Source organism: Malus sylvestris, chromosome 14, assembly GCF_916048215.2.
Source record: "Malus sylvestris chromosome 14, drMalSylv7.2, whole genome shotgun sequence".
Taxonomy (NCBI): Eukaryota; Viridiplantae; Streptophyta; class Magnoliopsida; order Rosales; family Rosaceae; genus Malus; species Malus sylvestris.
In genome coordinates, this window is record NC_062273.1 from 27984643 (window position 1) to 28012437 (window position 27795).

General features: G+C 38.5%; 4 protein-coding genes across 4 annotated transcripts; all 4 read right to left on the reverse strand.

Moving 5' to 3' along the window:
- Positions 1-14: 14 nt before the first annotated feature.
- LOC126599446 (enolase 1, chloroplastic-like) lies at positions 15-3493 on the reverse strand. Its single transcript, XM_050265823.1, has 7 exons — positions 2881-3493; positions 2166-2473; positions 1873-2027; positions 1464-1781; positions 1220-1366; positions 483-533; positions 15-352 (listed from the first exon to the last, which is right to left on the reverse strand). Exons 1-7 carry the CDS (start codon positions 3300-3302, stop codon positions 287-289), a joined length of 1467 nt encoding a protein of 488 aa, XP_050121780.1. The 5' UTR covers positions 3303-3493; the 3' UTR covers positions 15-286.
- Positions 3494-5291: 1798 nt separating this feature from the next.
- On the reverse strand, positions 5292-7780 carry LOC126599439 (protein CHAPERONE-LIKE PROTEIN OF POR1, chloroplastic-like). The gene is made up of 5 exons (XM_050265815.1): positions 7553-7780; positions 7380-7468; positions 6450-6832; positions 5667-5743; positions 5292-5588 (listed from the first exon to the last, which is right to left on the reverse strand). The coding sequence occupies exons 1-5, from the start codon at positions 7609-7611 to the stop codon at positions 5438-5440; spliced, it is 759 nt and encodes a 252-aa protein (XP_050121772.1). The 5' UTR covers positions 7612-7780; the 3' UTR covers positions 5292-5437.
- Positions 7781-8467: 687 nt separating this feature from the next.
- On the reverse strand, positions 8468-14281 carry LOC126599432 (probable acyl-activating enzyme 17, peroxisomal). Its single transcript, XM_050265808.1, has 14 exons — positions 13884-14281; positions 12881-13010; positions 12531-12802; positions 12156-12360; positions 11360-11400; positions 11145-11270; positions 10757-10830; positions 10375-10595; positions 10126-10220; positions 9746-9962; positions 9496-9621; positions 9316-9414; positions 8919-9131; positions 8468-8826 (listed from the first exon to the last, which is right to left on the reverse strand). The coding sequence occupies exons 1-14, from the start codon at positions 14138-14140 to the stop codon at positions 8716-8718; spliced, it is 2187 nt and encodes a 728-aa protein (XP_050121765.1). The 5' UTR covers positions 14141-14281; the 3' UTR covers positions 8468-8715.
- A 6483-nt stretch (positions 14282-20764) lies between these two features.
- On the reverse strand, positions 20765-23348 carry LOC126599435 (calcium sensing receptor, chloroplastic). The gene is made up of 6 exons (XM_050265811.1): positions 23048-23348; positions 22695-22940; positions 21949-22141; positions 21527-21668; positions 21294-21425; positions 20765-21158 (listed from the first exon to the last, which is right to left on the reverse strand). Exons 1-6 carry the CDS (start codon positions 23270-23272, stop codon positions 20909-20911), a joined length of 1188 nt encoding a protein of 395 aa, XP_050121768.1. The 5' UTR covers positions 23273-23348; the 3' UTR covers positions 20765-20908.
- Positions 23349-27795: the final 4447 nt, after the last annotated feature.

Consider the following 27795-nt stretch of genomic DNA (forward strand, 5'->3'; position numbering starts at 1 on the left):
AAAACGACAAGAGATTCGGGAACTCAAAACACTCTCACTAGTAAAATTGATGTTTTGCCTCTGAAACATTGCAAGATTCGATCGACAAATCGAGATGTAATACACGGTACATTGCATTACAATGCCGCACAAGAACTACAAAGTTGAACTGGATGACGCCGGCACACGGAACTGCACCTGACTTGATAAACTCTATCAAAAATTTCTGTAGATTTTCCAGGAAATCTGAATTGGCTGGAAGGGAAGCTTAGATGACTTGGATGAATGATCTGATAAATTCCGTCGCTTAGGGAGATCTGAAAGCTTCGCCAGCATAACGCACATTGCCGAGTTCCTCTTCAATACGCAGAAGCTGCATCCAAATCAAAACACAGATAAAGAGATAATTTCAGTCACTCTTCAATTCTAATGCTTTGTGCACATTCAGGAAAACAAGTCGAAAGTGGATGGTGTCGAGGGAATGGAAATGTTCTGGTTTTAACCTGATTATACTTGGCCAACCGCTCACTTCGGCAGGGAGCTCCTGTCTTGATCTATTCAGAACAAAACAATGTATTAAAAGCGTGAGGCGTGGGCGAGGCGTCCGAGGGATAGCCCAGCCTAGGTGTGAGGCGTGAGGCGAAGCCTCACAAGACCTAAATTTTTTAATATATACACTGAGCGTACACATATATTATATTATAAAAGAAGAAGATTATTAATCAATAATCATCCTGAGCACACACATATATTATAAATACATATACACACATATATATATACATATATTATATTTTATATATATATATATATATATATATATATATATATATATATAATAGAGGATGAAAAACACAATGAGCACACATATAACAATGCACGTAGACGGCACACACATCCATTATATAAAAAATAAAAATCAGAAAACAAGGCAGAGAGATGATAGTGCAAGGAAGATGTATGAGGTAGTTAAAACCCTACACAAAATTTGGGTTTGGGAGTAAAAAAAAAAAAAAAAAAATCCCTTGAGGCGCGCCTAGGCTACTCCGGCGACGCCTTCCGGCACCTTCCGCCCACTCCCTGAAAACAGAGGCGGCAACCCTCAAGCCTAGCCTCACAGGGCGCCTAGGCACGCCCTGAGGCGAGCCTTTTAAAACATTGGAACAAAATGAAATCGTCGATTTCATGTATAAATGAAGTCGAATATAGAGAGCATAGTTATAGGAATTAGCCAACAAACCTGTCCACTAGCCAAACCAACAGAAAGATCAGCGATAAAGTTATCTTCAGTTTCTCCACTCCGGTGGCTGACCATAACACCCCAACCTGCAGCTTTTGCGTCGAGTGCTGCCTGAATAGATTCAGTTATTGTGCCAATCTGGTTAACCTGCAATTCAAAGGATGAAAATGAGGTCGATCAAGTTACTCAAATCATAAGGTTAACCATTTAAAGGAAAACAATCGATGCAGTTAAATATGCTTGCCTTTAGAAGTAAACCATTGCATGCCTTCTTCTGAATGGCTTCAGCAATTTTTGTTGGATTTGTGACCAACAAGTCATCTCCTACAAGTTGGATATCTACAGAAGACTGAAGTGAAGACCACGAGCTCCAATCGTCTTGGTCAAATGGATCTTCAATAGACACAATTGGGAATTCCTTAATGAACTCCTTGTACAGCTCGCCAAGGTTCGGAGGTGATAGCACATGGGCCCCGTCATTTGGTTGTTTCTTAAAGTTGAGATCGTATTCCCCTTCTTTGGTGAGAAATTCTGAAGCTGCAACATCCATTCCTATTTTGATCTGCATCAATGACATTGTTGTGAGTCCGCATAACACATTTCTATAAGAATTTGCAAGAGAGAAATAATGCCAACGCCTACTACGGTCCTACCTTTCCGGTGTATCCAGCCTTTTCAATAGCATCAATGAGCAAAACTAGACCCTCCCTATTATCCTGCACATTGGGAGCAAACCCCCCTTCATCTCCAACATTGCAAGCATCCTGTCCATATTTTGCCTTGATAATTCCCTTTAGTGTATGATAAACTGCTCCATGCAATCCAGAACACTTTATCAATTATCAACCGTTCAAAAAACGCCAAGAGCATACTAATCAATAGCGATTCAAGCACTTTCTACTCCATAAACCATATATGCGGAAAATGAATAACAAATCTGACTAACCTTCACTACCCATGCGGAGTGCCTCAGCGAACGAGGATGCACCCACAGGCAAGATCATAAACTCCTGCATTGCCAGATTATTTCCTGCGTGGCTGCCTCCATTTATCACATTGAAAGCCGGGACGGGCATAACAAGCTCCTTCGTTCCTGAAACTTCCTGGATGTGCTTGTACAATGGCACTCCCTTTGCTCCTGCTCCCGCTCTACACACGCTCAGAGATACTCCCAATATGGCATTGGCCCCCAGTTTCGACTTGTTTGGGGTTCCATCGATTTCCAACATAAGTGCATCAACCTCATTTTGATTTCTGAAAAAAGCAAAAACTTCGGAACTTCATAACCAGCACTCAACAAATATGCCTAAACAACTCATATAAACACAATCAACATCAAGGCTAACAAGTTAGTACTGTTTGAGACAGCTTCTGGAATGGCCAAAAGTGCTTTAGTGCTTCTTCAACAAGCAAATCCCTGTGCTTTCTTGAAAAGCACTTGAATTTTTAGTAAAGATTTTGACATGCTTCTAACAAAAGCACTTCGAGCAAGAGTAGAAGTCCCCGATGGGCTTCCAAGCAGTCCCTTGGTAAATTTTTCCTTAACATTCCTAAAATTAGTGAACTTTTTCTAACATCTATTGCTAAACTATTACTAATTAGAATTAAGAAACGGATAAACTATAAACGCGATTAAACAAAAATGCTTAAGCTTAATTAACCTGACATCGACGCCAACGAGCTTGGGTCCCAAAATCTCATTGATGTTCTTCACAGCAGTGAGCACACCTTTCCCGCCGTAGACAGCCTTGTCACCGTCTCTGAGCTCCAACGCCTCGTAAATTCCGGTGGAGGCGCCACTGGGCACGGCCGATCGGTACAGATCGTCAGTGACCAGATCAACCTCGACGGTCGGATTACCCCTGCTGTCGATGATCTGCCTCGCCTTCACCGATTTGACCTTGTACTCCTTGGAGGCCTTGGCGGCCGCGGTAGGCGCGACGGCGACTGAGCATTGGACGGAGCCAGAACGACGCCGGGCCGGGCAGGGGATGCCGGTGGGGAGCTGGGGTCTGGGCTGGGGTTTGGAGCAGAGGAAGGGGTTTTGGAGGAGGTTGGTGGTGGGCTGGGTAGCTAGAGCCATGTTTAGAGAGAGAGAGAGAGAGAGAGAGAGAGGGAGAGAGGGAGTATTAGAGAGAGAAAAGTGTTTGGAGGGAGAGAAAGTTTGGGGAGGAGAGATAAAAAAGGGGAGAGAGTGTGGGAAAATCCGTCGAGGTGGCGATGAATATAACGTGCGGGTTGTTGGTTGGTGGTGTCGTTTGGACTCGCGGAGACGTTGAGACTGAAGCAGCCAGCTTTGGAGAGAGGAAGGTAGATGGCTGTGCGTCACGTGCGTGCGTGTATATGCTGAGGTGGCATGTGGGGGTCCGTTTAACTACCTTAAATATTTAAGAAAACTAATGAAAATGACTTGAAAACTTTGAGATTTAACGATAAAGACAAAATAAAGGGTAAAATGAATTGTGGATGCAAATTTCTTCCTCCTCGATCTTGGACGATTTTGCACCTACAAAACAATTAACACCTTAGGTTAAGGTCAAGAGCCTCACGCGCCCACGATGAATGGGGGGGCTTTGGCCGAAGAACCTCCGATGCCAAAGTTAGAATTTAGAGAGAAAGAGTGTTTAGAAAATTTTGGGATTTTTGCCAAAGTGTTCGAATCTTCTTTTTGGTGAGAATGAGAGTATATTTATAGGGATAGGAGGTGGCTAGGGTTTTTTGGGTTTAATTTAGGTTTAAGATGATTTTGGGAGTTATGTGATTAATTGACTAATTAATTTGGCAAAATAAAATTATTACCAAATGAATTAGCTAATTAATGGGATGAAATGGGCAAATATCAAGAGATAAACAAAACATGGCCAATTCCTTTTCTAACAATAGGTGGCCGGCCCTTCACTTGTTTTTGGGGTTGAATGGATGTTTTAATTGACAATTAAGGAATTGATTAGGAATTAATCCCTTAATTAGTCAATTATTATGATTTTAAAGGAAGATTTTAGGAAATATGGTAGGTATATATTATTTAGCTAATTGATTAGCTAAATAATGAAATAGAAAATACTAGGTTTTGGGAAATACCTTATAGAAAGGATTTGATGAAAGAGGTTTTTAATTGTTACCTTTTTTGGGCACTTTTGACTTGATTGAAAGATGATTGCCCGCTGCTTGCGCGTAGGAATCCTGGTATGCCTCAAGGGTATTTTTGTTCTCTTTTGTCCAAAAGTCCACGTGTCGCCTAGTGAATATTTTTGGCTCCACATGAATAGTATAAGGATTAACTTTTTAGTGTAAAAATATAGTTTTTCGTTAAAGTGAACAGTACCGAAAGTTTTTCGTTAAAGTTCCCTAAATAATTTTGGTGCCGCTTTGGACGGATAAAGGTCCTTCCAATCACATGCGTTAATCATACATTATAACATTATGCGGTTAAAAGTTATTATAAATTTTTTATTAAAAATTAAATATAAATAATATCGGACGAAAAATAATTATATAATATACGATGAAAAGAGAATCATGAGAGGATACTCATTCGCTTTGGACAACCGACAACGGTGCATGCATGAATGCAACCTACCAACCGGGTTTTTTTTTCACTAGTTTGGACTTTGGGGCCCAAACCCACAAGAAAAAAGTTGTTGTTCATATATGGGCCACAAGGCCCACAACAACACAATGGAACAAGGGTAAAGTGGTAGTTAAATGTAGAAAACGATAAACTTCTGTCGCTATTTCGAGAGAGACTTACATGAGACGAAGTATAAGCCCATCTATCTTAGAAATTTTATAATATGATTGTAACATAACCATGTAGTGCTACTAACCCACGTATTAAACAGTTTAAGTGAATGACATGATTGATACTTTATTAACCCAAGAGTGTACTAATAATAAAAACTTCATGTTAAGTTTATTACATATCATTGATTGATACGTATTATGTTTAGGACAACAGAGTTAAAAAGGAAAGATTTTTTAGTATGCGAAAAACACAGTCTGCTACACCAAATGTCTTCATAGATTCATAGAAAGTGCTAAATTCCAGAAGGAAAAAGAAAAAACAAATAAAAAAATCCCAAACTCTCGAATGCATAAGCTGTAAAGTGGGGACTCGTAATTCATCAAAACGAAACATACAAGCTTTGGCTGAGTTCACAACTATCAGAAAAATGTGACTTCTAAACGATGGAGCCTGACAAAATAATTTGAGTTCTACTACTTGAGAAAGGTGCAAGCAAGAAACAAGAACAGGTACACTACGAGTGAAGTTAGAAGTTCGAGGGTCCAAGTCGGGTGCAAGAGCATTGATGGAATATTCGGGACCAAGACCGAACCGCATACCCAACCAGTGACAAGAGCTCCAAGTCTGCAACAGGGGCAATGTGTAAGTAACGAGAAGAGTGAGGGAAGAAGGCAGACAACTATGGCCACTGTCCAAACTTACCCGAAAATGGAAGCTCTGGCCAGGCTCTTTGTCTTCTCGTTGAGGAAATAGATGCAAGCTGCCAAGGAGACCGCCACCTGTTGTAACAAATATTTCGATTATTTCCAAATTCCAGAAAAAAGGGGCACCAACATTGCAATCTATTTTCTGCGTGCTTAAATGCAGATTATAGTGTTTTAATCAAGATCAACAACGAGGAAGGGTGCATTTATCTAGGATGATGGAGAAGCACGGAAGGATGGGGGAGGATATATCTTATGGAAGAAAGACGACTTAAAGATCCCAATGTTGGATTCAGCAAAAGAAGGTAGGCATTTGCTCTGTACGTCGAGAAATGTCTAAAAGTCTAATTGTGTCAGCAAGGCATGCTTCACAAAGAGACTGAGGCAATGCCACTACCATATGCTATTCCAAACCGTCTGTGCTCATCATATGACGAGAGCAACTCAATCAAAGATATCATCCACATTGTGAACAAACGAAGATGTCTCATGAATGGCTTAAAGGATATCTAAGAACAGCACACCAAAAAAACAATGTCTAACTAAGTAACTGAGAGAGTAAACCTCCTCCTCAAACTTGCACAAATCCGTCACAAATAAAACAAGTTTCAATTCAAATCAATGCTTCCAATAAAGGATGCACTAAGGACAAGCTGATATTAGCCTACGCATTCAATTACCATGACTGAAGGTTTCACTTGGATAACAGAAAATGATAAAAATGGCAACAGGTATGATTAAAAGATATAAGGCCATTCGAGCCTTGGCAATCTGAACAAACCTGAAATGCAGGTCCACCTTCAGCTGAGTTCATGATACTCCAGCCACCCATGAACGCAAAGAGGAACAACCTTCTAAAAACAACTTCAACAGGTGGAACTTCCACAAAATTGAGCAGGTTCTTAACCCAAGGCGGAGACTCTTCAACTTTCTTTTTCAACTTGCTCTTCAAATTAATTTTTGTTTTCTTCCTCTGCTGGAAGCTGGTCATCAAGATTTTCTCAAAAGCAGCTTCAATTGATTCTTCGCTTCTTTCATGTCCAGCATACTGCTGTAAGAGAAAATTGCGTGATCCCCAAATTTCTTCCTCAGACGCATCATAGGTCACACCAAGACGTTTATACGGATCCCAAACACTGATTCTAGGGAATTTTGGAGCATTACCTACAGAGGCAATAAAAATGCAAAATGAGCAAAGGTCAGCCGTCTACTTATACAGGCAGAACTCTCAAGTCAGATATATTAAACCACTAAGTACTGGTTCTGGTACTACATATCCAACGTAAGTTCTAAGTGTCGGGTATAATAAAAAGGATTTATCTGTCATGTTCATGTTTTAATCATTCACCATATAACGCAATTGTTCAAGTAAAATTGGCAATTCCTAAACAAAATGCAACCGATTCACCCCCCTCTAGGTTAAACTAGTACCCAACTTTCAACAATGGATAGCTGCCATTCACCCGAGGGGCAAAAAAGAGCAGGGTGAGACAACAACTACTTGATTCTCGATGCTCACAAGAACCTCGCTTTGCAATTGCCATAAACTCGATTTCAACTAGCATGAGCAAAAGTTTGTGTTTTTTATCCTTACTAAAAATCTTGTGTCCTAAAATCTAAATTCTGGGTCTGAACAGCGAAATCAGGCAACCAAATAAATAAAAATTCCCCAAATTACAATAAAATGAGCTAGGGCAGAAATGAATTTTACCTCCGTAAGATGTACCAGCAGCAGCACATCTAGGAGCTCGTACAACGGAGCAACAAGTTGGCAGCTTCTTCGAATTTTCGAGAAATTTACTGCAAGAAAACATCCAAATCAATAGATATAATTACAGATATATACATATAAACAGAGAGGAAAGAGGGGGGGGGAGAGAGTACAGTTTGTGGCCGAGGAAAGCGGTGGTGAAATTGGGGGAGGAGATGGAGAGGGAGGCCATGGCTTTTTTTCTTGGGGAGGTCTGCGAACTGAGAAAACCCTAATTCGAATGGTGGTTGGACGCCATGGAAATAGGCTCCGAAGCTGCAAGCCAACAGGGGGTTTTGGGGGTGGCTGGGGATGGAAGAGGAGTAACGATATCCGCTGCTGCCTTGTATATTTCAACAGAGTGAGCCGGCCCCAACTACCTTGTGCGACGATGCGCACTGCGCACATTTTCTTTTTGCTTATTTACGTCAGTGCCCCCAAGAATCAATTTTAGTCACTTTGCCCTTGTTTAACTAAAAATGTGTCATTTACACCCAAAAAGCTAGCTTTGTGTCACTTCGTCCTATCTCGTTTTTTTTTTAGTATATCAATATTTTTACAAGAAGAGGAGGGGGAGTTCTGCTAAACCACATAATGAGTAGCCTAATTTGGTATCAAATTTGTCATTCACGAGATTCGAATCTAAAACATTTCACTTTCAAGTGAAAATGAATATCACTAGATCGTAATACTTTGTCCTATCTCGTTATCTTCATTAAATTCTGTTAAATCATTGTGGCATTGATATTAATAAGCCTTTTGGTGAGAGGAGTATCTGCTGAGATAAAGATAGAGGGGGCATCATTGGTGTAGATTTAGAGTAGTCGCGGGGGAGCCGGGGGGTGGGGGAGTATCCGGCGGCGGCGGGGATGACATGCAGGAGACTGTACGGGTGAAGATGGGAGCGGTGGGGCCAAAGGAAGTATGATTTTGGAAGCAAAGCGTAATTTTTAAGTACGAAAGTGAAATGAAAAAACTAAAAGTAATAAAGTGTGAATTTCATGATGCAATGAGGGTAGTAAAATAAAAATCAACTGAGAATTACGCTATTTCCATCGACGAAAATCCTCAGATATTAAATTGCAACAGTGCAGTAAAACGATTGTACAACAATGTAGAGCTGAGACAATCTTTGTACATCAAATTTATTTCTTCTTTCTGTTGGTGCAACATGCTTGATATCGAGGGCCGCATGTAATTCAACAGTAAATGGCGCTGCGCGGTTCATATTCCGCTGCGCTACAAAGTCTGGACCGTGACGCGTGGCACCGCCTTTACACGGAGGAGCACCCCATTGTCACAGCTTAGGACCTTGGTCGAGTTGAGCAAACTGCTGCCGCAAAATCCTTCGCATGACCTTATTTGTTGCTGTTCTTGGAAGAGACGGGAGAGGCACAACTTTGGAAACCTGCGCGGCCGAAGGAAAAAGTCAGCAAATTATCCATAAATATACAAATGTAAGGCATGTTGTTGGTTAACTTAGGAGCAGAGGATCGATACCTTGAACAACGGATTTAATTTCTTCTGCACGGCTGAATTGAAGGACATTCTCAACTGATTCAAGTCTGCAGTTGGGTTATCTGAGTTCTTGAATACGACGGCAATTACTAGCTGCTCAGGCCCGCCTCCAGCAAGCGGCACTCCAATCGCAGCTGTCTCGAGAACATTGTTATCAACTGCATTACAGATTCGTTCAATCTCAACCGAACTAACCTGGAAAAAGAAAATGGAGTGCATCAGAGCAAACGTATCGTGATTATAACTTGTGAGTTCATTTCAGGCTAAGCTGTGTATACTTGGAACTTTATGTCAGAAGGTTTAGGTCAGAATATTTCATGTGCATGCGTATCCCAAATATTGAATTTCATTGTGTTTTCTCTCCAAAAGTAATGCCTACCTTGATGCCCCCAATATTCATTGTATCATCTGCACGACCGTGCGCATGATAGTAACCTCTAGATGTCCGTTCAAACACATCTCCATGCCTCCTTAACACCTGCATTTTGCAAAATCAGATAAATTTGTATTGAGCTTACATTGTATATTGGTACGAAAGTGAAGCAGAAAGTTGCTTTACCTTTCCATTCCAAATTGGCATTCCCTTGAAATAAACGTCATAATGATTAGCATTCAGTAATGTACTAGAAGCTCCAAACATGACGGGATCAAGCGCCAATTCACCAACCCCTGGCTCATTTTGTGGCTGCAATAGAAGATGAAACTTTCTACGATAAGTATGTGAGTACTTGACCATGCAAAAAAGTTGCCGCGACTTGAAAAGTACAGATGCAAAATTTCTTCGAATGTGAGGTATTTTTGGTGCTTACAATAGGAACACCATCATTGCCAAGAATATACAAACTGCAGCCCATAGCTGGTGTGCTAAAAGCAGCCAACGACTGAGCCTCCAACAACGACCCAGTAACAAAACCACCACCAATCTCTGTACCACCACAGTACTCAATGATAGGCTTGTAGTGAGCCCTCCCCATCAGCCATAGGTATTCCTCTACATTTGATGCTTCGCCGGTGGATCCAAAGCAACTATCACATTTCATAGGAAGGAAAGAAAAGAGATTATGGCTTGATCAACACCAATAGCAAAGATCATTACTGATATAAAACATATTTCATTCAAAAATGCAATGCAAGAATCCAGATGTTCAGACTAATATGGTACATACTAAGAAAGACAACTAAAACTTACCGAATGGCAGACCAATCATAGCCGGAAACAGAATTTGTACTTTTCCATGACCGAACAATGCTCGGGATTACACCAAGCATTGTTACTTTGGCATCCTGGCAGATTGCAAGAGTTTTAGTTCTAATAAAGTATTTACAACTAAAATATCATATAGACAATTAATGAGAATATCTTATCATATATGCGCGTTTTCTATCAAGCCAAAATACTTTTAATTTACTGTTCCGAGCATATAACAGAGCTAACTACCTGAACAAACTTGGCAAAGCCGGATCCAAGTGGAGATCCATTATATAAGGCAATGGAAGCTCCATTTAACAATGAAGCATATACCAGCCAAGGGCCCATCATCCACCCAAGATTTGTGGGCCAAGCAACAACGTCACCTATACGGATGTCCATGTGACACCAGGCATCTGCAGCAGCTTTGAAAGGAGTTGCAAGGGTCCATGGAATTGCCTTTGGATCCCCTACATCAAAGTTAAAGCCCAATTAGGACTGTTGCTGGATGTCACATAACCGTTGGCTAATTTGAAAACTTAAATTTATCTAAGACTTGACAAATTTTTCATTCGTGGAAAAGCAACATAGAATTATTGCAGGGCTAAGTTAAATTCAACGTTCAAATTACCAGTAGTTCCAGATGAGAAGAGAAAATTTGTAAATGCTTCTATGGGTTGTTCTACAGCAGCAAATTCATTGTCTCTGAAGATATGAAAAGGAACAATCCAACATCGGTATCAGAGCCTGCTGATAATTAGATTCTTTCAACATAATTATGTAATAAGTCAAGTTATTTTAATGCACGCAGACAGCATCGACAAACTTAAAGAGGATCCCACCCGAGACAACAAAATCGAAGGAAAACTGGTCCATAAACAAGAATGGAGATGGAACGAAACAACCTAATGTTGCCCATCCAAATGTTATATTGGCTGGTTCACACACAATGGTATGCCAAGATTTTGTAATCAAGTTGAATCATGCAGATTTCATAAAGGAAGAAGAATAGTGCATACTTGAAATCTTTTACTGTTTCTAGAAAATCATGCCAGGAAATGTCACCATCACGCAATTTCGTGCTAGAACTGGAACCTTTGGTAAGAATAACGATTGCCATAGGAGACTCTGCTGCCACAATTTTACTGCACAATTGAAGCTAAATGTGAGACACACTGTCTGGGAAACCAAAGCATGAAACATACTATTTCAACTCATAGCTAGAGTACTTTACCTATACAAGGGCAGACTTTTCTCGCCGCGTTTTATTAGATCCTAACCAAAAGAAAAGAAAAGACAAAGATTAAGAATTTGAGACTCAAAGGACTAGATTTGTAAAAGTCAAGTTTTCCTTGTTCAAGTTGGAAACTAGATCATGAATTGAGACTCAAAGAGCTACCAGTAAAACACGAGAACTGTTTCCAAGTGACTTATACTAATACCAAAAACCAAAAACAAAGAAAATCAAACTACAAACAAAATTGGAAAACAAGGTGGCGATGTTTCATTCAAAACTACCAAGTCCTTTTTATGTTGAAGCAGAAACATAGACATGGAAAAAAAAGGAAAGGAATAAGGACGAAAATATGGTGACTGTACATATATAACCCTAAAGAAACTGAGGCAATATCAAATTCGTTCCCTAACAACCAGAACAAAAATCATCAAGTTAGATGTAAAACCCGAAAATGATTCAGTAATTTCAAGTGGAAGAAACAACAATGGAGCTAGTGTATGACATACATGGTGAATTGAGGCTAGCAAAAAGAGACTTCAACAATCAATGACAGAAACAAATGATATAATTCCATAACAGAGGAAAGCCTTGTTACCTATTTCTCATAGCATCCATGTCAGTACAACAATCTCCCACTAATATCTTGAAATTGAACAGAATACTTTTGTATCCTAACATGAAACTAAGGTATAGACCCACACCCTCCAGTTTACACATCATGAGGATCGAATAGATTACGGAAAAATGAAAAAGTAACCTGCAATGTTTTTGGTTATCCAGTGAAAAGAAGGACCTGGGTAAATATGGCTTTTGCCTCCGATATTTTAAGCCTTGTTGATATTTCAGGAGGAGCAAAACTATCAGCGATTGATACAACAACACATCCTGCCAGAACAATAGCAAGGTAAATAACTATGGCATTGACATGCATCGGCATATCAATTGCGATTGCAGAGCCTTTCTCCAAACCCAGTGCTTTTAGCGCATGTGCAACTAACCTGCATATTGTAGCACCAAAAATGTGTTAAACAAAACTCTTCCCTTTATAAATGCATAAATACACATATTCCCCTTTGTTGTGTGATAGGTGCAAATAAATAACTAAACATACATTAAATCTCAAAAAGATTTCAACATGAAAAAACTTAGATGATCAAAAGTAGCATACCAAACCTCTGTGCGCAATTCTTTAAGCGTCATCTTATTCAAAGGCAGATCATCATTTCCTTCATCGCGCCATATCACCATGGTATCATTCAAGGTCCTCTTACGATTTACAATCAAGCAATTTTTGGCCGGATTCCCAAACGCTCCAGGAAGCCATTGACCTCCAGGAACTAACAAATGCCCATCTCCAGACAAATTCTCACGTAAAATGCATTGGGGAGGTGTATCAAAGGATGCGTTCATCTCATCTAGTAGTACAGTTTTCCAATAAACCTGTCGAACAAAGACAGGAATCAGATATGTGAAATGAGTACCAAAGCGATAAACATCTCAGCATTCGATAAATACTACCTCAGGGTTTGACACCGAAAACTCCTGAAAATCCGAAAAGCTGGATATGGGATCCCTGTATCTGGAACCCAAGAGCTCTTTTCCCCTCCTCTCAAGTAGCTGGCCAACATTTGTTAGTCCTGCAGTCTCCCTTATCACACAAAAAGAAATGCACTTTCAGAATTTATTATCAAAATCTCAGTGTAAAAACTTCAAAGTTTCCTACTTTAACAACCCTCTAAACTCTAATAGCTTCATTTGTTCACACGCGATTCATCGCCAAGAAAAACTGTGAACAATTTTCCCCAAAACAACGTTTCCAAGGAACCAAACACTCCCCGTAAGAGAAATGGCGCCGCTTTCATTAAAAATTGAAGTGATTCCTGGAAAAGCACATGAAAGTCAGAGCATTTATAACCCAAAAGCATTTTTTGGGGTCAAATTTAGCGGCTTAGTGCTTTTGTTGCGCTGAAAGTGTTTTTGGCCAAGCACTTCCAAAATGGCCCCGACTTTCCTAATTGTTGTAGAGTTCACAGGCGTTTCGTCACCTAGGAATTACAGAAATCTCTTCCAGGAACTAAACACACCCTTTAAACTTTAAGCTCTTCTGGGAAGCAGTTATGTTCCTAAGAGCTTTTGCAGAAAGTGCTTTGTTTAGAAGATGGCGCAACTTTTACCAAAAGTTGAAGTCTGCTTCCCAGAAAAGCACTTGAAAGTAAGTGCACGTATAACCCATAAGCATTTTAGCTTTTTCTGTGAAATTATCCCACAAGCGTTTGTTGCTCTGAAACAGAAAGTGCTTTTGGCCATTCTAAAACCGCTTCTAAACTATCAGAATTTCCCACTGGTTCGTTTGTTCGTTATGCTCACAGGCCCGTTTCATCACCAAGGAAACACACAAATTTTTCCAGAAAACAACTTTCCCAGGAACCAAACACTCCCTCTAAACTTTGTAAGTAAATAATTTATAACTCCAAGGCTAAAAACCAAATATTAAACTTTTTTTCTGGGTTCGAGAACTAACGGGTCGGGCATCCAGGCGGGCGGGTCGGGTCCGAAGTCCTTGTAGCAGCCGTAGTACAACATCCGGTGGAACGAGAAGGGAAGCTCGGGGCTGAGGACGTGCGCAGTGATATTGCGCCACGTCTCCGGTGTGGCGGCTCCGTAATTAGCGATGATATCAGTCAAACTTCCATGGAGTCTCTTCGCAGCACCCGATTCGATCCCCAGAACTTCGATGTCGGAAATTGTAACGCCGTCCAGGCTCTTATACGCCATCATCTTCCGGCCGCCGTCGCCAATAATTAGAGAGAGAGAGAGAAATGAGAGCTAGGCTGGTGAGCTGGGTAGGTTGGAGGGGTGGGGAGGTGGGGCCCAGTGTGTAGTGGTTGAGGGTGTGGGTGCTTCTACTGCGTTGTTTGTTTGTTGGCTCATTTTGGGTATGCGTGTGTAAGATAAAAGCTTCTACTACGATGGTGGTTAGTTCATTTTGACGAGACATTTTTCAATATGATTGGTACACGGAATTGTGCGTGTGTAAGATAACAGTTTCTACTAGGTTGTTGGTTGGTTCATTTTTCAATTTTTTTTGGAGTTTTAACTAAATACTCCCATTATTGTTAACTTTTAACGAAAATGATATTTTTACTCTAAAAAGTCTACTATTTACTTACAATATTTTTTTATCATTTTTTATTAAAACTCAAAGATTTCAAGTCATTTTCATTTTTATTTCAGCTTTTAGATTCAAGTCCAAAAACATAAATGGTTTTTAGGAGGGAGTTCAATTATTTAATTGCATATTTTTATTTCTTTTATACTCATTTTATATTTTCTAAAAATATTAAAAATCAATTAAAATCTTCTAATATTATGCATTTTTCAACTCCAAAAAAATCTAATTAATATCTTATAACAAAAAAAAAAACTAATATACTAACATAAATCTATCTTCAAAACATTCTACCTTAACTCAAGTAACAAATATATGAATGTATTTTATACCTGTAAGCAAGATATGAAACCTAATTAAAGGGTAGAAGAAAAAAAAACATAATATACCTACAAACAAGACATATTAATCTGTGACAGGTTAATTATAAAAAATAATTTGTTATATAGATACATAAAAATAATTCCTATGATATAGGTTGATTATAAAAATTAAAAATATAATTTATAAATAGGGTTTAAAGTAGGAGGAAGATAAAGAAATTACAAAAAAAGTAAAAAGAAATAAAAAGAAATAATTAAAGAGATAATTAGGAATAAATTTAATTTTTATAATATATCTTATCGTTGAATAGATAATTATTAATAATTAAATAATTAAATTTAAAGAATTAGACTTATTTTAATAAATTGGACTATTTCTACTATCGGCTAAAAAAATTGGACTTATATCTAAAGATAAGAATGCCAAATCATGACATACATTATGTTTTTAATTACCTACTTGTAATGTGCTATGTGTACAAGTTAGTTAGAGAGGTTATTAGTTGTTATTGTTGTTATGACTATAAATACCATACTCATGTAATTATTTTGTTAAGTAATGAAATTGTAATATTTCAGAAAGATATTTTCCTCTCGGTTTCTATATGGTTTCATCGCCAACCGCCTCACGGCTTATCTCGATCCTCTTCTCTTCCGCTCTACGTCTCTGATCTCTACCCACATTCGATCGGATTTCTCGCTGATTTTGTACTCCGATCTTCGATCATCGATCTGCTTTCTTGATCTTCAATGGCGTCTCCATCTGCGACCGCTTCTCCCTCTTAGTCGGTTCCAATTCCAAATCCCTCTGCAAACCCTAATTCTTCTCCTTATACCTCTCTCACGATCCAAAATATTGGTAGCATGGTGCCAATCAAGCTCAAGCGGTCCAATTACCTCTTATGGTGTGCTCTGTTTGCCCCAATTCTTAGGCGCTATCGACTTCTTGGTATCGTTGATGGCACCGAACCTTGTCCGCCACCACTTATGCCTGATCGCACTCTGAATCCGGCGTTCGAAGTTTGGTATGAGAAAGATCAAAACCTCCTGATCTGGTTCAATTCCACATTGTCTGAGGAGGTGATTCCGTTCACCGTTGGTGTTTCGTCATCTCGTGATCTCTGACTCAAACTCGAGCAACGATTTGGGGGTATTTCTGATGCGCATGTTCATCAGCTTCGATCGCGTCTTCAAAGCATTCAAAAAGGTTCACAATCCATGTATGATTACTTGCAAGAGCTCAAAGAGATTTCCGACTCTCTCACTGCTGCTGGAGCCCTAATCTCTGATCGTGATCTCATTGCAGCCACTCTTGCTGGTCTTCCTGATGATTTTGAGTCCTTCACGGATTCTATCATGCTTCGCTTATCCTCCACATCTTTGGATGAATTGCATGGATTGTTACTCACAAAAGAACTCTCTATGATTTGTCGCAAGAAAGCTGCCTCATCTAATCTTACTGAACCGTTTCATGCTTTATCGGTCCAAACTCAACCACCACTACTTCCCACACCGCCTCAGGCGTATGTCCTTCAGAATCAACCACTGCAGCAATCTTTTCGGTATAATTCGAATCGTGGAAAGACCAATCGCTTCTCCAATAATTGTGGTAATCGAGGAAATTATCGAGGCAATAATTTCACCAGTAACTTCAATCGCACCAATACTGCAGCTCACTCTTGAGGCTCTTCTTCTGGTCCTCGAGCCCCCTGTCAAATCTGTGGAAATTCAAGTCATGAAGCCATTGATTTCTTTGATCGTATGAATCCGGAGATCTCTGGTCGAATTCCTTCTGCCAAGCTCCAAGCGATGTGTTCTAGTTACAATGCCAAGTCCTCTCCTACTTGGTTGATTGACTCTGGAGCTACCTCGCACATCACCAATGACATCTCCAATATTCACTCTCCTACTCCCTACAATGGTGAAGAAAAAGTATACATAGGTGATGGTAAAAGTTTGTCCATTTCTCATGTTGGTTCCTCTACATTCCGTACACCTGTTACTTCCTTTACACTGAACAATGTTCTTCATGTACCTCACATGAAGCACAATTTGTTGTCTGCTTTTCAATTTCTCCGAGACAATTATTGTTCATTAACTCTTGATTCTAATGGATCCGTTGTTAAGGATCGTTCTACGGGGAAGACACTTTTGCGGGGTTCAGTTAAAGACGGTTTCTATCCTCTGCAGTCCTCTACCTCTAATCGTTCTTTCTATGGTAATGTTCCTCCTTCACTCCTTGCATCAGCTTTCGTCAGTATTAAAGTTCCAGTCAAGATATGGCATAGTCGGTTGGGCCATCATTCTTCTTCTATTTTTCGCAAGGTTCTCGCTCGGAATAAACTTGTTGTGCAAGGTGCATCTTTAGTTGAATTTTTCTACTCAGATTGTGCTATAGCTAAAAACCACAAGCTTCCATTCAAAGTTGCAAGTTCCTCTGCATCCCACAGCTTGGCATTACTTCACTGTGATGTTTAGGGCCCTACTCCTGTCCTTTTAGTTAGTGGTTTTCGATATTATCTGTTGATAGTAGATGATCATACTAAGTATAGCTGGTTTTTTCCATTAAAAGCAAAATCTAAGGTGTATTCTACGTTTGTAACCTTCAAAACATATGTAGAAAATACAGTTGGAAATAAAATCAAGGCTATTTGTTCAGATTCAGGGGGTGAATTTGTCAGTTCTTCTTTGCAAGCATTTCTTCAATTACATGGCATTTCTCATCAACTTAGTTGCCCCCATACTCCTGAGCAAAATGGTTGTGTCGAACGGAAACACCGACATCTTGTCGAGACAGCTCGCACTCTCTTAGTTGCATCTCATGTTCCTAAAAAATATTGGGTTGAGGCTCTCTCTACTGCTCTCTATTTGATCAATCGATTGCCTATATCTGGTCTTCTTTGTTCTCCATGGGAATTGTTATTTCATACTTCACCAAATTATACTCGACTTAAGATCTTCGGCTGCAGTTGCTATCCTTGGTTAAAGCCCTATGTCTCTTATAAGTTGGATGGTAAAAGTAATGAATGTGTTTTCCTTGGCTATAGTCTACACCATAAGGGCTACCTATGCTTGGATCTTCTCACAGACCGGGTGTACATATCCCGACATGTATTGTTCAATGAGAAAGCCTTTCCTTTTTCACACACTCCTATTTCACAGTTCTTACCATCACCTGATCCTGCTCCTCCCATCATTGATCTTCACTTCCCTCTTTCTTCCTCCTCCCATTCTCCCACTCCTCCACCTCCTCCCCCTGTTGTGCCACATGTTTCCTCACCCTCCCCTTCTCCATCTCCTGCTCAATATATTGATCCTTCCTCTTCTGCAGCAGTTACTAACCATCATCCCATGGTTACTAGATCCAAAAATGGTATTTTTCGACCTAAAGCTTACTCTACTACTAAACACCCTTTACCATCCACTTTTGATTATATGCCCACTACTTATAATCAAGCTTCCAAGCACAGTGAATGGCGATTAGCTATGCAAAATGAGTTTAATGCTCTTCAAACTACTGGCACTTGGTCTTTAGTTCCTTCTTCACCTTCTTAAAATGTGGTTGGTTGCAAATGGGTATTTCGCATTAAGAAACGCCCTGATAGTTCTGTTGACAGATACAAGGCCCGATTAGTTGCCAAGGGCTTTCACCAACAACAAGGTCTGGATTATCAAGAAACCTTTAGCCCTGTAGCTAAACCAGTCACTATTCGGATTCTGTTAACTGTTGCAGTTCAGTATAATTGGTTTCTAAATCAGATTGACATCAGTAATGCATTTCTTCATGGTGACTTACAAGAAGAGGTGTTTATGCAACAACCTCATGGTTTTACTGATTCTAATCTGCCAATTCATGTGTGTAAACTCAACAAGTCTCTATATGGCCTTAAACAGGCTCCTCAGGCATGGTTTGATAAACTTTTTCAAACTCTCAAGTCCTTTGGTTTTACTCAATCTTGTTCTGATGCATCTCTCTTTATCATCAAAGATCCTGTTCTAGTTATAGTATTGGTTTATGTGGATGACATCTTGATCAGTGGTCCCGATCCGACAGTGTGCCAGCAGTTTATTCAGAAACTTGGGTCTCTGTTTCCAATCAAGGACTTAGGTCCTCTTCACTATTTTTTGGGGTTGGAAGTTCAACGCTCATCAAAAGGATTATTTCTTCATCAAAGCAAATATCTTCTGGATTTGTTTCAAAAAACCAAAATGGACGGTGCCAAGCCATGTTGTACTTCTCTTGGCACTACTAAACTGGATCACAGTGGCATTCCTCTCTCCAATCCCACTGAATATCGATCCCTGGTTGGTGCCTTACAGTATTTGACTTGGACTAGGCCTGATATCTCTTTTGCTGTCAATCAAGTATGCCAATTCATGCATACTCCCACTGATCTTCATCTGCAAGCTGCTAAAAGGATTATCCGATTCCTCAAAGGCACCTCTGATCATGGTTTATGGTTTCAGAAAAGTTCTCTTAATCTTTCTGCAAATCCTGATGCCGATTGGGCTGGTTGTTTATTTGATCGTCGTTCCACCATCGGTTTTTGCGTATATTTTGGCACAAACTTAATCAGTTGGAGTGCTAAGAAGCAGCCTACAGTGGCTAGATCCTCTACTGAAGCTGAATATCGATCTCTGGCCCATACTGCTGCTGAACTTACATGGATCTGTAAGGTGTTTCATGATTTTGGTTTTCCCTTATCTTCCAAACCTACAATCTGGTGTGATAACATATCTGCTATCTCTCTTGCCTCCAATCATGTCTTTCATGCTCGAACAAAGCATGTTGAGATAAATTATCATTACATTCGAGAGTTGGTTCTTGTTAATCTGCTTCAAGTTCGGTATGTGTGTACTGAGGACCAAATTGCTGATATTCACACTAAATCTTTGACCAAGAACCGGTTTCTTCTTCTTCAATCCAAGCTATCTCTTAGAACTCCAACTTCTTCCAAGCTCAGCTTGAGGGGGTGAAAAGATGAGGATACCAAATCATGACATACATTCTGTTTTTAATTACCTACTTGTAATGTGCTATGTGTACAAGTTAGTTAGAAAGGTTATTAGTTGTTATTGTTGTTATGACTATAAATACCATACTCATGTAATTATTTTGTTAAGTAATGAAATTGTAATATTTCAGAAAGATATTTTCCTCTCAGTTTCTATAATATCAAGTTTTTTTTTTTTTTTCTCTTTTGTTTGTGCTCTGTCGTTTCATGGGGAATCTTGTGCGTTTTATGCATGAAGTTGTTCTCTGCTGCAGTGTTCGATGTTCCCTTGGTCACGTCGTGCATGCAGCTTATCTGGTTTTATAGTTTGATATAATTAAAGTAATGGTTCCTGAATTTTAATTCAATTAGAGTAATGGTGCTCCAATTTTAGCTTAATTGAAGCAATAGTCCATGAACCAAAAATTCATGAGCATTGGCCCCTAAACTTGAAATTTGTGAGCTTTGGTCCCTGAACTTGTTATAATATGTGACAATGATCATTTTAGCCAACTCCATTAGACTTTTCATTCGTTTTTTACCCATTTAAACTCTATTTTTTGTGGAATTTCTACTGGTGTTACTCAAAATGTCATTGCTCTCCATTGTGCCAAGTTCAGGAACCAAGACTTCAATTTTTTTTACCCATTTAAACTCTATTTTTTGTGGAATTTCTACTGGTGTTACTCAAAATGTCATTGCTCTCCATTGTGCCAAGTTCAGGAACCAAGACTTCAATTCAGGATCATTGCCCCAATTAATCCAACGTCAGATACCATTACTCTAGTTTTCTCTTATAATTTTATTGATCTTATGACTTACGCACGCGCGGTTAATGGTTCTTGTTGCATGCATGCACGCACGCTGATAAACTGTTTTCTTGGCGCAGTTGAAGTTTTGGTCTGATGAGGAGATGTTTAAAGCATATAAAGGGGCCAAATGCCCACACCATAACCTCAAGGTAGTACAAGTACTCAGTTATTGCCGTCGTACAAATGCTGTTTTACACGTCATGTACAAGCTTCCGACCAGGAAGAACACGAAACAATTTACAAGCTACTCAGTCGGATCCAGGAAGAAGCTTTCGCCCGGACTGCGCTGACGTGCTGCTTGTGCCAAAACGTCCAGCCGCTGCTGGGATGATTCTTGATGGCGAAAGGACCTCCGCAAAAGATAAATTGTACGAATCTGCGCCTAAACGGCTCTGTAACCATCCCTTGCTTCCTGAGAACCCATCTGCTACTGTCCAACAGTTCTTGAACCCTAGACTAGTTAGTGCTCTTGCAACTATTTTTCCTGAATCCGAGTACCTGTTTACGAGAAACAAAAAACAAGAACGAAAGCAATGTCATAACTCATAATTTAGCTACTTAATATGACCCAGAGAGCAATATCTATGTCAGGTAGTAGTTTTAAGTGTTGAAGCTTAATACGAAAGAACTCACGAGTCCAGGATCACGATGTTGGAGCCTTTGTTAACTCTCTTGAGGTAAGAAATCTTCAGCGCGGCTATCTCTGCCTCTACTTTCTTCACGTTTCTGACAAGGCCTCGCAATTTGTTTGGTAGTTCTTCCAAACTGGAAAGAAAAAAAATATTTGAGGCAACGAAAAGTTCATAAATGGGATGCAGGAAGGGTACAAATTAGAGGATTGAGGATGCCGGGGAGAAGTTACTCACGGAATGGCAATCATTTTGCTTTTGGCACTTGATGGTAGGCGGGGAATGCCTGCCTTGTCCTTGTCCTTCTCTGGTCGAATATCAATCAAAAGGTAATTCTTTGTTGATACGAGATCAAGGGTTTGAGCAGGAGTAAGCGAACCTGGAGTTAGTACAACACAAAACCATAGAACAATTAGTCCATCCCAACTTCACAATACATGAATTTAGTAAAAGTACCATCCAAACCAAAACTTGTTTCGAATGTGTTGAGTAAGCAAACCTAAATTTTAAGTACTCGAATTTGAAATTGATCGATATGTTGTGTAAATGCAGTTATACGTGCTATTTCAAGCAGAAGACGCCATTGTTTATTCTTGTTTCGAATATGTTTACTGTTATACAGACATGAAGCAATTCCATTTCGTAATAAGCTTGTATACCTTGGTAACCACGGAGGCTAAAAGATAGAGCAGACCAGACAGGAGGAAGAAGGAGGTACGCGAGGAATAAAGCTCCAGCAGTTCCGGCAATCACAATAGGATCTGCAGATGAGATGGTCTTGATAGTTGACGAAGCAATGGGCTTGGCCTCTTCAATTGCTTTGGTGGTCTCCCCTGCTACATCAGCTACCGTCTGAGACCAAATCGATCTTTCAGTTAGTGTCTTTAATTTAAGTAAACGGAGTGCTTGTACACTAGTCAAACCTTACAATCATCCATTTCCCAATAAGCAATGGATTTTACAGTGTCAATTTGTTCACTTAAAAGTATATGGAAGCGTTTTAATGCTCTACTAGAGATGAAGACTGTTGCATAGTGAACCGGTTCCGACTACATTATATTGATGAGAATGTTTCCTGACATAGTGAACCTAAAACAACTACATTTAGCGGTGTTTGTATCTCAGTTGGTTAAGAACTTAGAGAGCATTCTCCCTTGCACCCGAGGTCCGAGTTCAAAATGAAAACTGCATTGCTCATAGATATCCAAAAGTCAGGTACTCAGAAATTAGATCTCAATTCAAAGTTCGAACCACACTAACCACTTATCTGAAAAATTAAGTTAATCAGCAAACCCCTTGTGATTGCATATGGAGTGATGCTCTAAAATCAAGCAATTCATTGGGCTTTTTCACTAATTTTTCGGCAGATCATTGCAAATGGAAATTAAGTTGTTAAAGAATAAACCTTTGCAGCACTGAGAACAGGCTGTGTGTCAACCCCAGCGCCTTGGATTGCTTCTTGAGCAATCTTCGAAACCTCGGAAATCGCCGGAGAAGCAATCTTCAGCGCCTGCTCTCCGGCCTGTTTCGCAATAGGCAAAGCCACATCAATGCCGGGCTTCACTGCATTCAGAACAGCTTCCAGAACATGTGCCGTGCCGTCGAAAACGGTCGAACCCACTTGCTGTATCTGATCAATCGTCTGCTCCACCTGCCAATTCAAGCAAACAATTGGCGGCAAAAAAACCAGAAAGATCAGAACTTTGAACAATTGGCGGCAAACCCAATTCAAAGAAAACAACTTTATACAATTCTTACTTCAGTGAGTGAAGAGACAATCTGGTCCTTGGAGAGGCTGAAAGCTTTGGCTTCAATGGGGGAGGTGAAGAGGGCTAAAAGGGAGATTGTGGTTGATGTTGGTAGGGAAACAGAGGTGGGTCTAAATTTGGGTGGCTTGAGAGAAAGTTTGGGTGTGGCCGGAGATGGTTGAGGCAGGGAGGGTCTTGGGGTGGCGGAAGCTCTGATGGCCATCTCCACCGCCATCTCTGCCACCTCTCACTCAGTCTGAGTGGCAGAAGTTTGAGTTTATTTTGGATGGATCAGAAGGATTTCTTATGTGGTGAGAAATAAGTGGACAAGATAAGGAACTTTACTTTTTGGCCAGTGATAAAATGGCTTTCTGCCATTGGCTAATGATACCCACGTGGCATTTATTGTAAAGGACCCCACACCAAGCAAATCCTACGTGGCATATTAGTGGTAGTGGGAGATGAATAAGCCAACAAGATCCTCTCCAGATCCTTTTGGTGAAGATTCTGAAAATTCGTAAATCAAATCGTATTCGTTTGTTTTACATCGTACGGTCAGTTTTTGTCACGTACTGTTTATGTTTATTTTTAAATAAAAATATTTAAAATAGTTTTTAACTGCACGATATACGATAAACGGACACGATTCATGAATTCGCAGAATCCTCACAATAAGGATCCGGTGAGAATCCGGACTCATGAATGAGGATCATCTCTTTTTTTTTTTTTTTTTTTTGAATGAGGAGATCTGATCTCTCAACTCTCAACTAAGTAGTATGGCTTCTTATAAGTTTGCCAATCCACCTTATATCAAATTTGAACAATCTAAATCGTCTATTTTTTAAGTTGCACTTCATACTCATAGATCACCTTTGCAAAAATTGGCCATATCGAAAAATATTTGAATGATCTAATTGCGTTTAAAGAAATTGACGAACACTATGTTCTAATAAATATTGAAATTTCATCCTAACAAGAAAATGGACAAATGGTTTTAGATTGAATTGAATTTGTACAAGGATGATCTATGAATCGAGACTTACAAAATAGATGTTTCAGATCGTTAAAGTTCGATGTGAAGTGGATCCTATAATTTCAAAAAGTGGGAATCAACTGTATATGCATAGGGAATGTGTATATAGTGCAGCAACCATTATTTTATTTTTTTGGTTCCAAACTTCCAACCATACAAAATGAGGGCTAATCTACCATAATAATTCCGAAGATCGGCTTTAGTTTGAGTACTTGACGTTGCAGAACTTGGGCTAGCAATTCATATATTTATGGTGGAGAGTCATATTCCAACTGTGGGAAGAAATACAGAAGGCTGTAAGAAATCTAATTCAAAATCTTGACAGTTAGCATTAAGTTGGTCCCAAAAGAAGTATTTGTTTTAGTTTTTTTAGAGCATTTCCAAAGGAAATATCAAATTTTAAATATCAAAATGATATTTGACAGCTTATGTGACAATTTGACATTTTGTACAATATTTTGTTTCATCCGATATATTAAATAATAATGTCTTTTAGGGAAAAAATTATATTTTTGTGGGGTCCAATAATTGAGACAATCAATCAAATACTTGAAAACCATAACAACATTTACCATATATTATATTAATCTATTTAAAAATCATTTAATAAATTTGACATCTATTGTCAAATTTGATAGCAAAAGGCTTTGTCTTCAATTGACTCAGCGCCATGTAAGAAATTGAAGCTCGGTTGAAGAAAGTTTGTTGCCATTTTTACCGCTGTATGTCTACGTGGTAGTTTTAACATCTTCTTTGGAGATGCTCTTAGGTGTGCAAATTTCATAAAACAAGAGTTCCTTGCTATATTGGAAATGAATGAGAAATCTGAAATCATACAAAGTAACGATAAAAAAGGGATTATGATCAGGGGCAGAACTAGGATTGAGGGATGTTTTCTTGAGTTGTTGCCTGTTGGGATTGTGCGAGGGCTAATTTTGTTAGAGTAGAGCGGGTTAATTTTCGAAAAAAGGGGCGAACCTCGTGCACCAAAATCTATTTGTCCTAAACCACGTCTTCAAATGAAACAAGGCTTGAGAAAGAGAGAGAGTGGGGAGAAAATCTATTTTACTGCTAAGTTGTATATATTTATGTATCTATCTTTATCATTACAAAGCCAGTCATGTCTCATGTGATGAGAAAGAAAGACGCATGATTATGTACAACTCATCAGTGACATAGTCAAGAATCGAGGCTAGGAGGGGCTCTAAGCTGTATTAAAGAAATTGGATAAAAAAAAAATATAACTAATGGGAGAAAAATTGAAGGTTCGTTTTTTGTATTGGAATGAAAAAATTATAATCAAAAGAGTGTGATGGAGTCACGAAAAAGAATTAACATTGAGATAGTTATATCAAGCATCGAACTTCTTTATAAGCTCTTACATTGAAGTTGAACAAAAAATTAATAATCATGGCTCAAAATTGTAGCTCTGCAATTTTCCTTCAAGATAAATTCTTCATCTATTCCATATACGCATGTTTTCACTGTAGACAACATTGTGTCATGCAAAATTGTGAACTAAGGAAGGATAGTTGATATGTATAAGGTTTTGGTTGCATAACAATACTACTGTAAAACACATTTTTTTGGTTTCACTATAGACAACATTGTGTCATGCAAAATGGTGAACTAAGTAAGGAAGGATAGTTTATTTATGTAAGGTTTTGGTTTCATATAACAATATTACTGTAAAACACATTATTTTAGTCATTCAGAATAAACATAATAAAACTAGTTGAGAGAAAAAACACATAAGTCGATAACTTCAGAGTATCCACCAAAAGCACACAAACAGAAGCTACAAAGCAAAAAACTTCAAGATAGGCCGAGACCTCTTTTCATCCTCAAGTGGCTCCGCCACTCCAACTCGTGACAACTAAAATTCCATCTGAGAGAGAATATAAACATATATTATATACGTAAAACCGGATGAAACCTAAAAATTCTGTCTAAGAGTAAGAAAGTACATTAAGAATCCATCAATAAAGTTGAAGATTTGGATTATATTTCAGAAGACAAGAATTCCCCACAGGGATTCAAAATTTGAATAGAAAGTAAAACTTGTTCTGCGAAAAGTGCCAGAGTTTCAGTATTTTTAATTTCAAGTATATTGGCTTTTGAGGTGTGTTTTTTGTTTCCTGGTAATTGGATGTATACCGACTTGAAGTATTCCCTAATTGGGGTTGACAGTGAGCTTAATTATATACTAATCACGATTATCATAGCATGCATCTGTCGACACCTCATTGGTTTGGACATTTCTGCAACTACTCGAGCCAAATATTCCCTCCCAGATCGTCATCCTGGCAGGATGTTAAACTACTAATCTAACCCTAAGATTTGCATGTTGTATGGATTTGGATCCATGTCAATTAATGTGTGCACCTGTACCATTCATGTGGGAGACGTCCAAATCATCTTCAACCTTTTCTGCTCTGCAACCAAACCCTGGGAATCATGCCAGCTGCGTATGGTGGCCGGTACTATTCCAGCACACATCACGTGGTGTTACTAATTTATATTGCTTGAAAGTCACACTAAAGAATTTCTCCTATTGACGTTGAAGTTGATTGACTTATACAAGATAAATTTCAATTACAAAATAAATGTTTATAACCAAAATTTTAAATTTCTTTTTCACTCCAAATATGACAATACTGATGCTAATTATTCACCTCAAAAACTCAAGAACTGACTTTAATGATTTGGAATTAAGCTTGCTTGCACCTATAGTCATTAGAAGAGAGAAAAAAAAAAAAGAGACTTTATTTATACTAACTTAAATAAGGGACACTTAAGATGCGGTCCCTAGCTATCAATATTCTTTGATTGAAACCTTGTTAGTTTTTAGTTTTTGATTGAGGTCCCTGATATTAATGTAATAATGTAAGTTACTATATTTTTTTAATTAAAAATTAAAAATTGAAATTTGTAATTGTTTATATTAATGAGATTTTAAATAAAACCCATAATTATGGGATTAAAAATAATAAAATATAAATTATTCTCTCTATTATATTGTGTGTGTGTGTATATACATATATGTATGGGTACATTAACCAAAATTAACAAAAAACGTTATTATACCAAAACATGGATACATTCTCAAATCAACGAAAAAGAATGTACCCATATAAGTTTAAACATGGATTAAAAAATTTGAATGGATTTTATATTAAAAAGGGTACATTTTACATATAACAAATTGATATATTTGAGAATGGGTACATTTAAGATTAAAAAAATTGAAAAATTATATGAATGGGTACATTTAAGATTAAAAAATTGAGAATCTTTTTATATATAAAAAAAAACTAATAGGTACAAACTTAATTTAATTTAATTTTTTATTATTTTGGAAATGTTTGAATTGAAATTTAATTAGAAGTTTAATAGAGGTGTGAGTATTAAACCCTAAATTAATTACTAATTTTTATATTAAAAAAATTATATAATAAACAAGTAAATTCATTATCATATTAATGCTAGGGACTTGAATCAAAATTTGAGAACTAATAAGGTGTTAGTTAATGAACAGTAAAAACTAGGGACCGGATACTAATTTTTCCCTTAAATAATCTGGTCAAGTAAGTACGATATAGGATGATTAGAAGAAAACAACATTATTGCTTATCAACTCTTCTCTTGACGTTTTCTAAAGTAAATGATTAACATTATTCATATTAATTACATAATTAGTGTAACTCTTGACAACTGTTAATGTT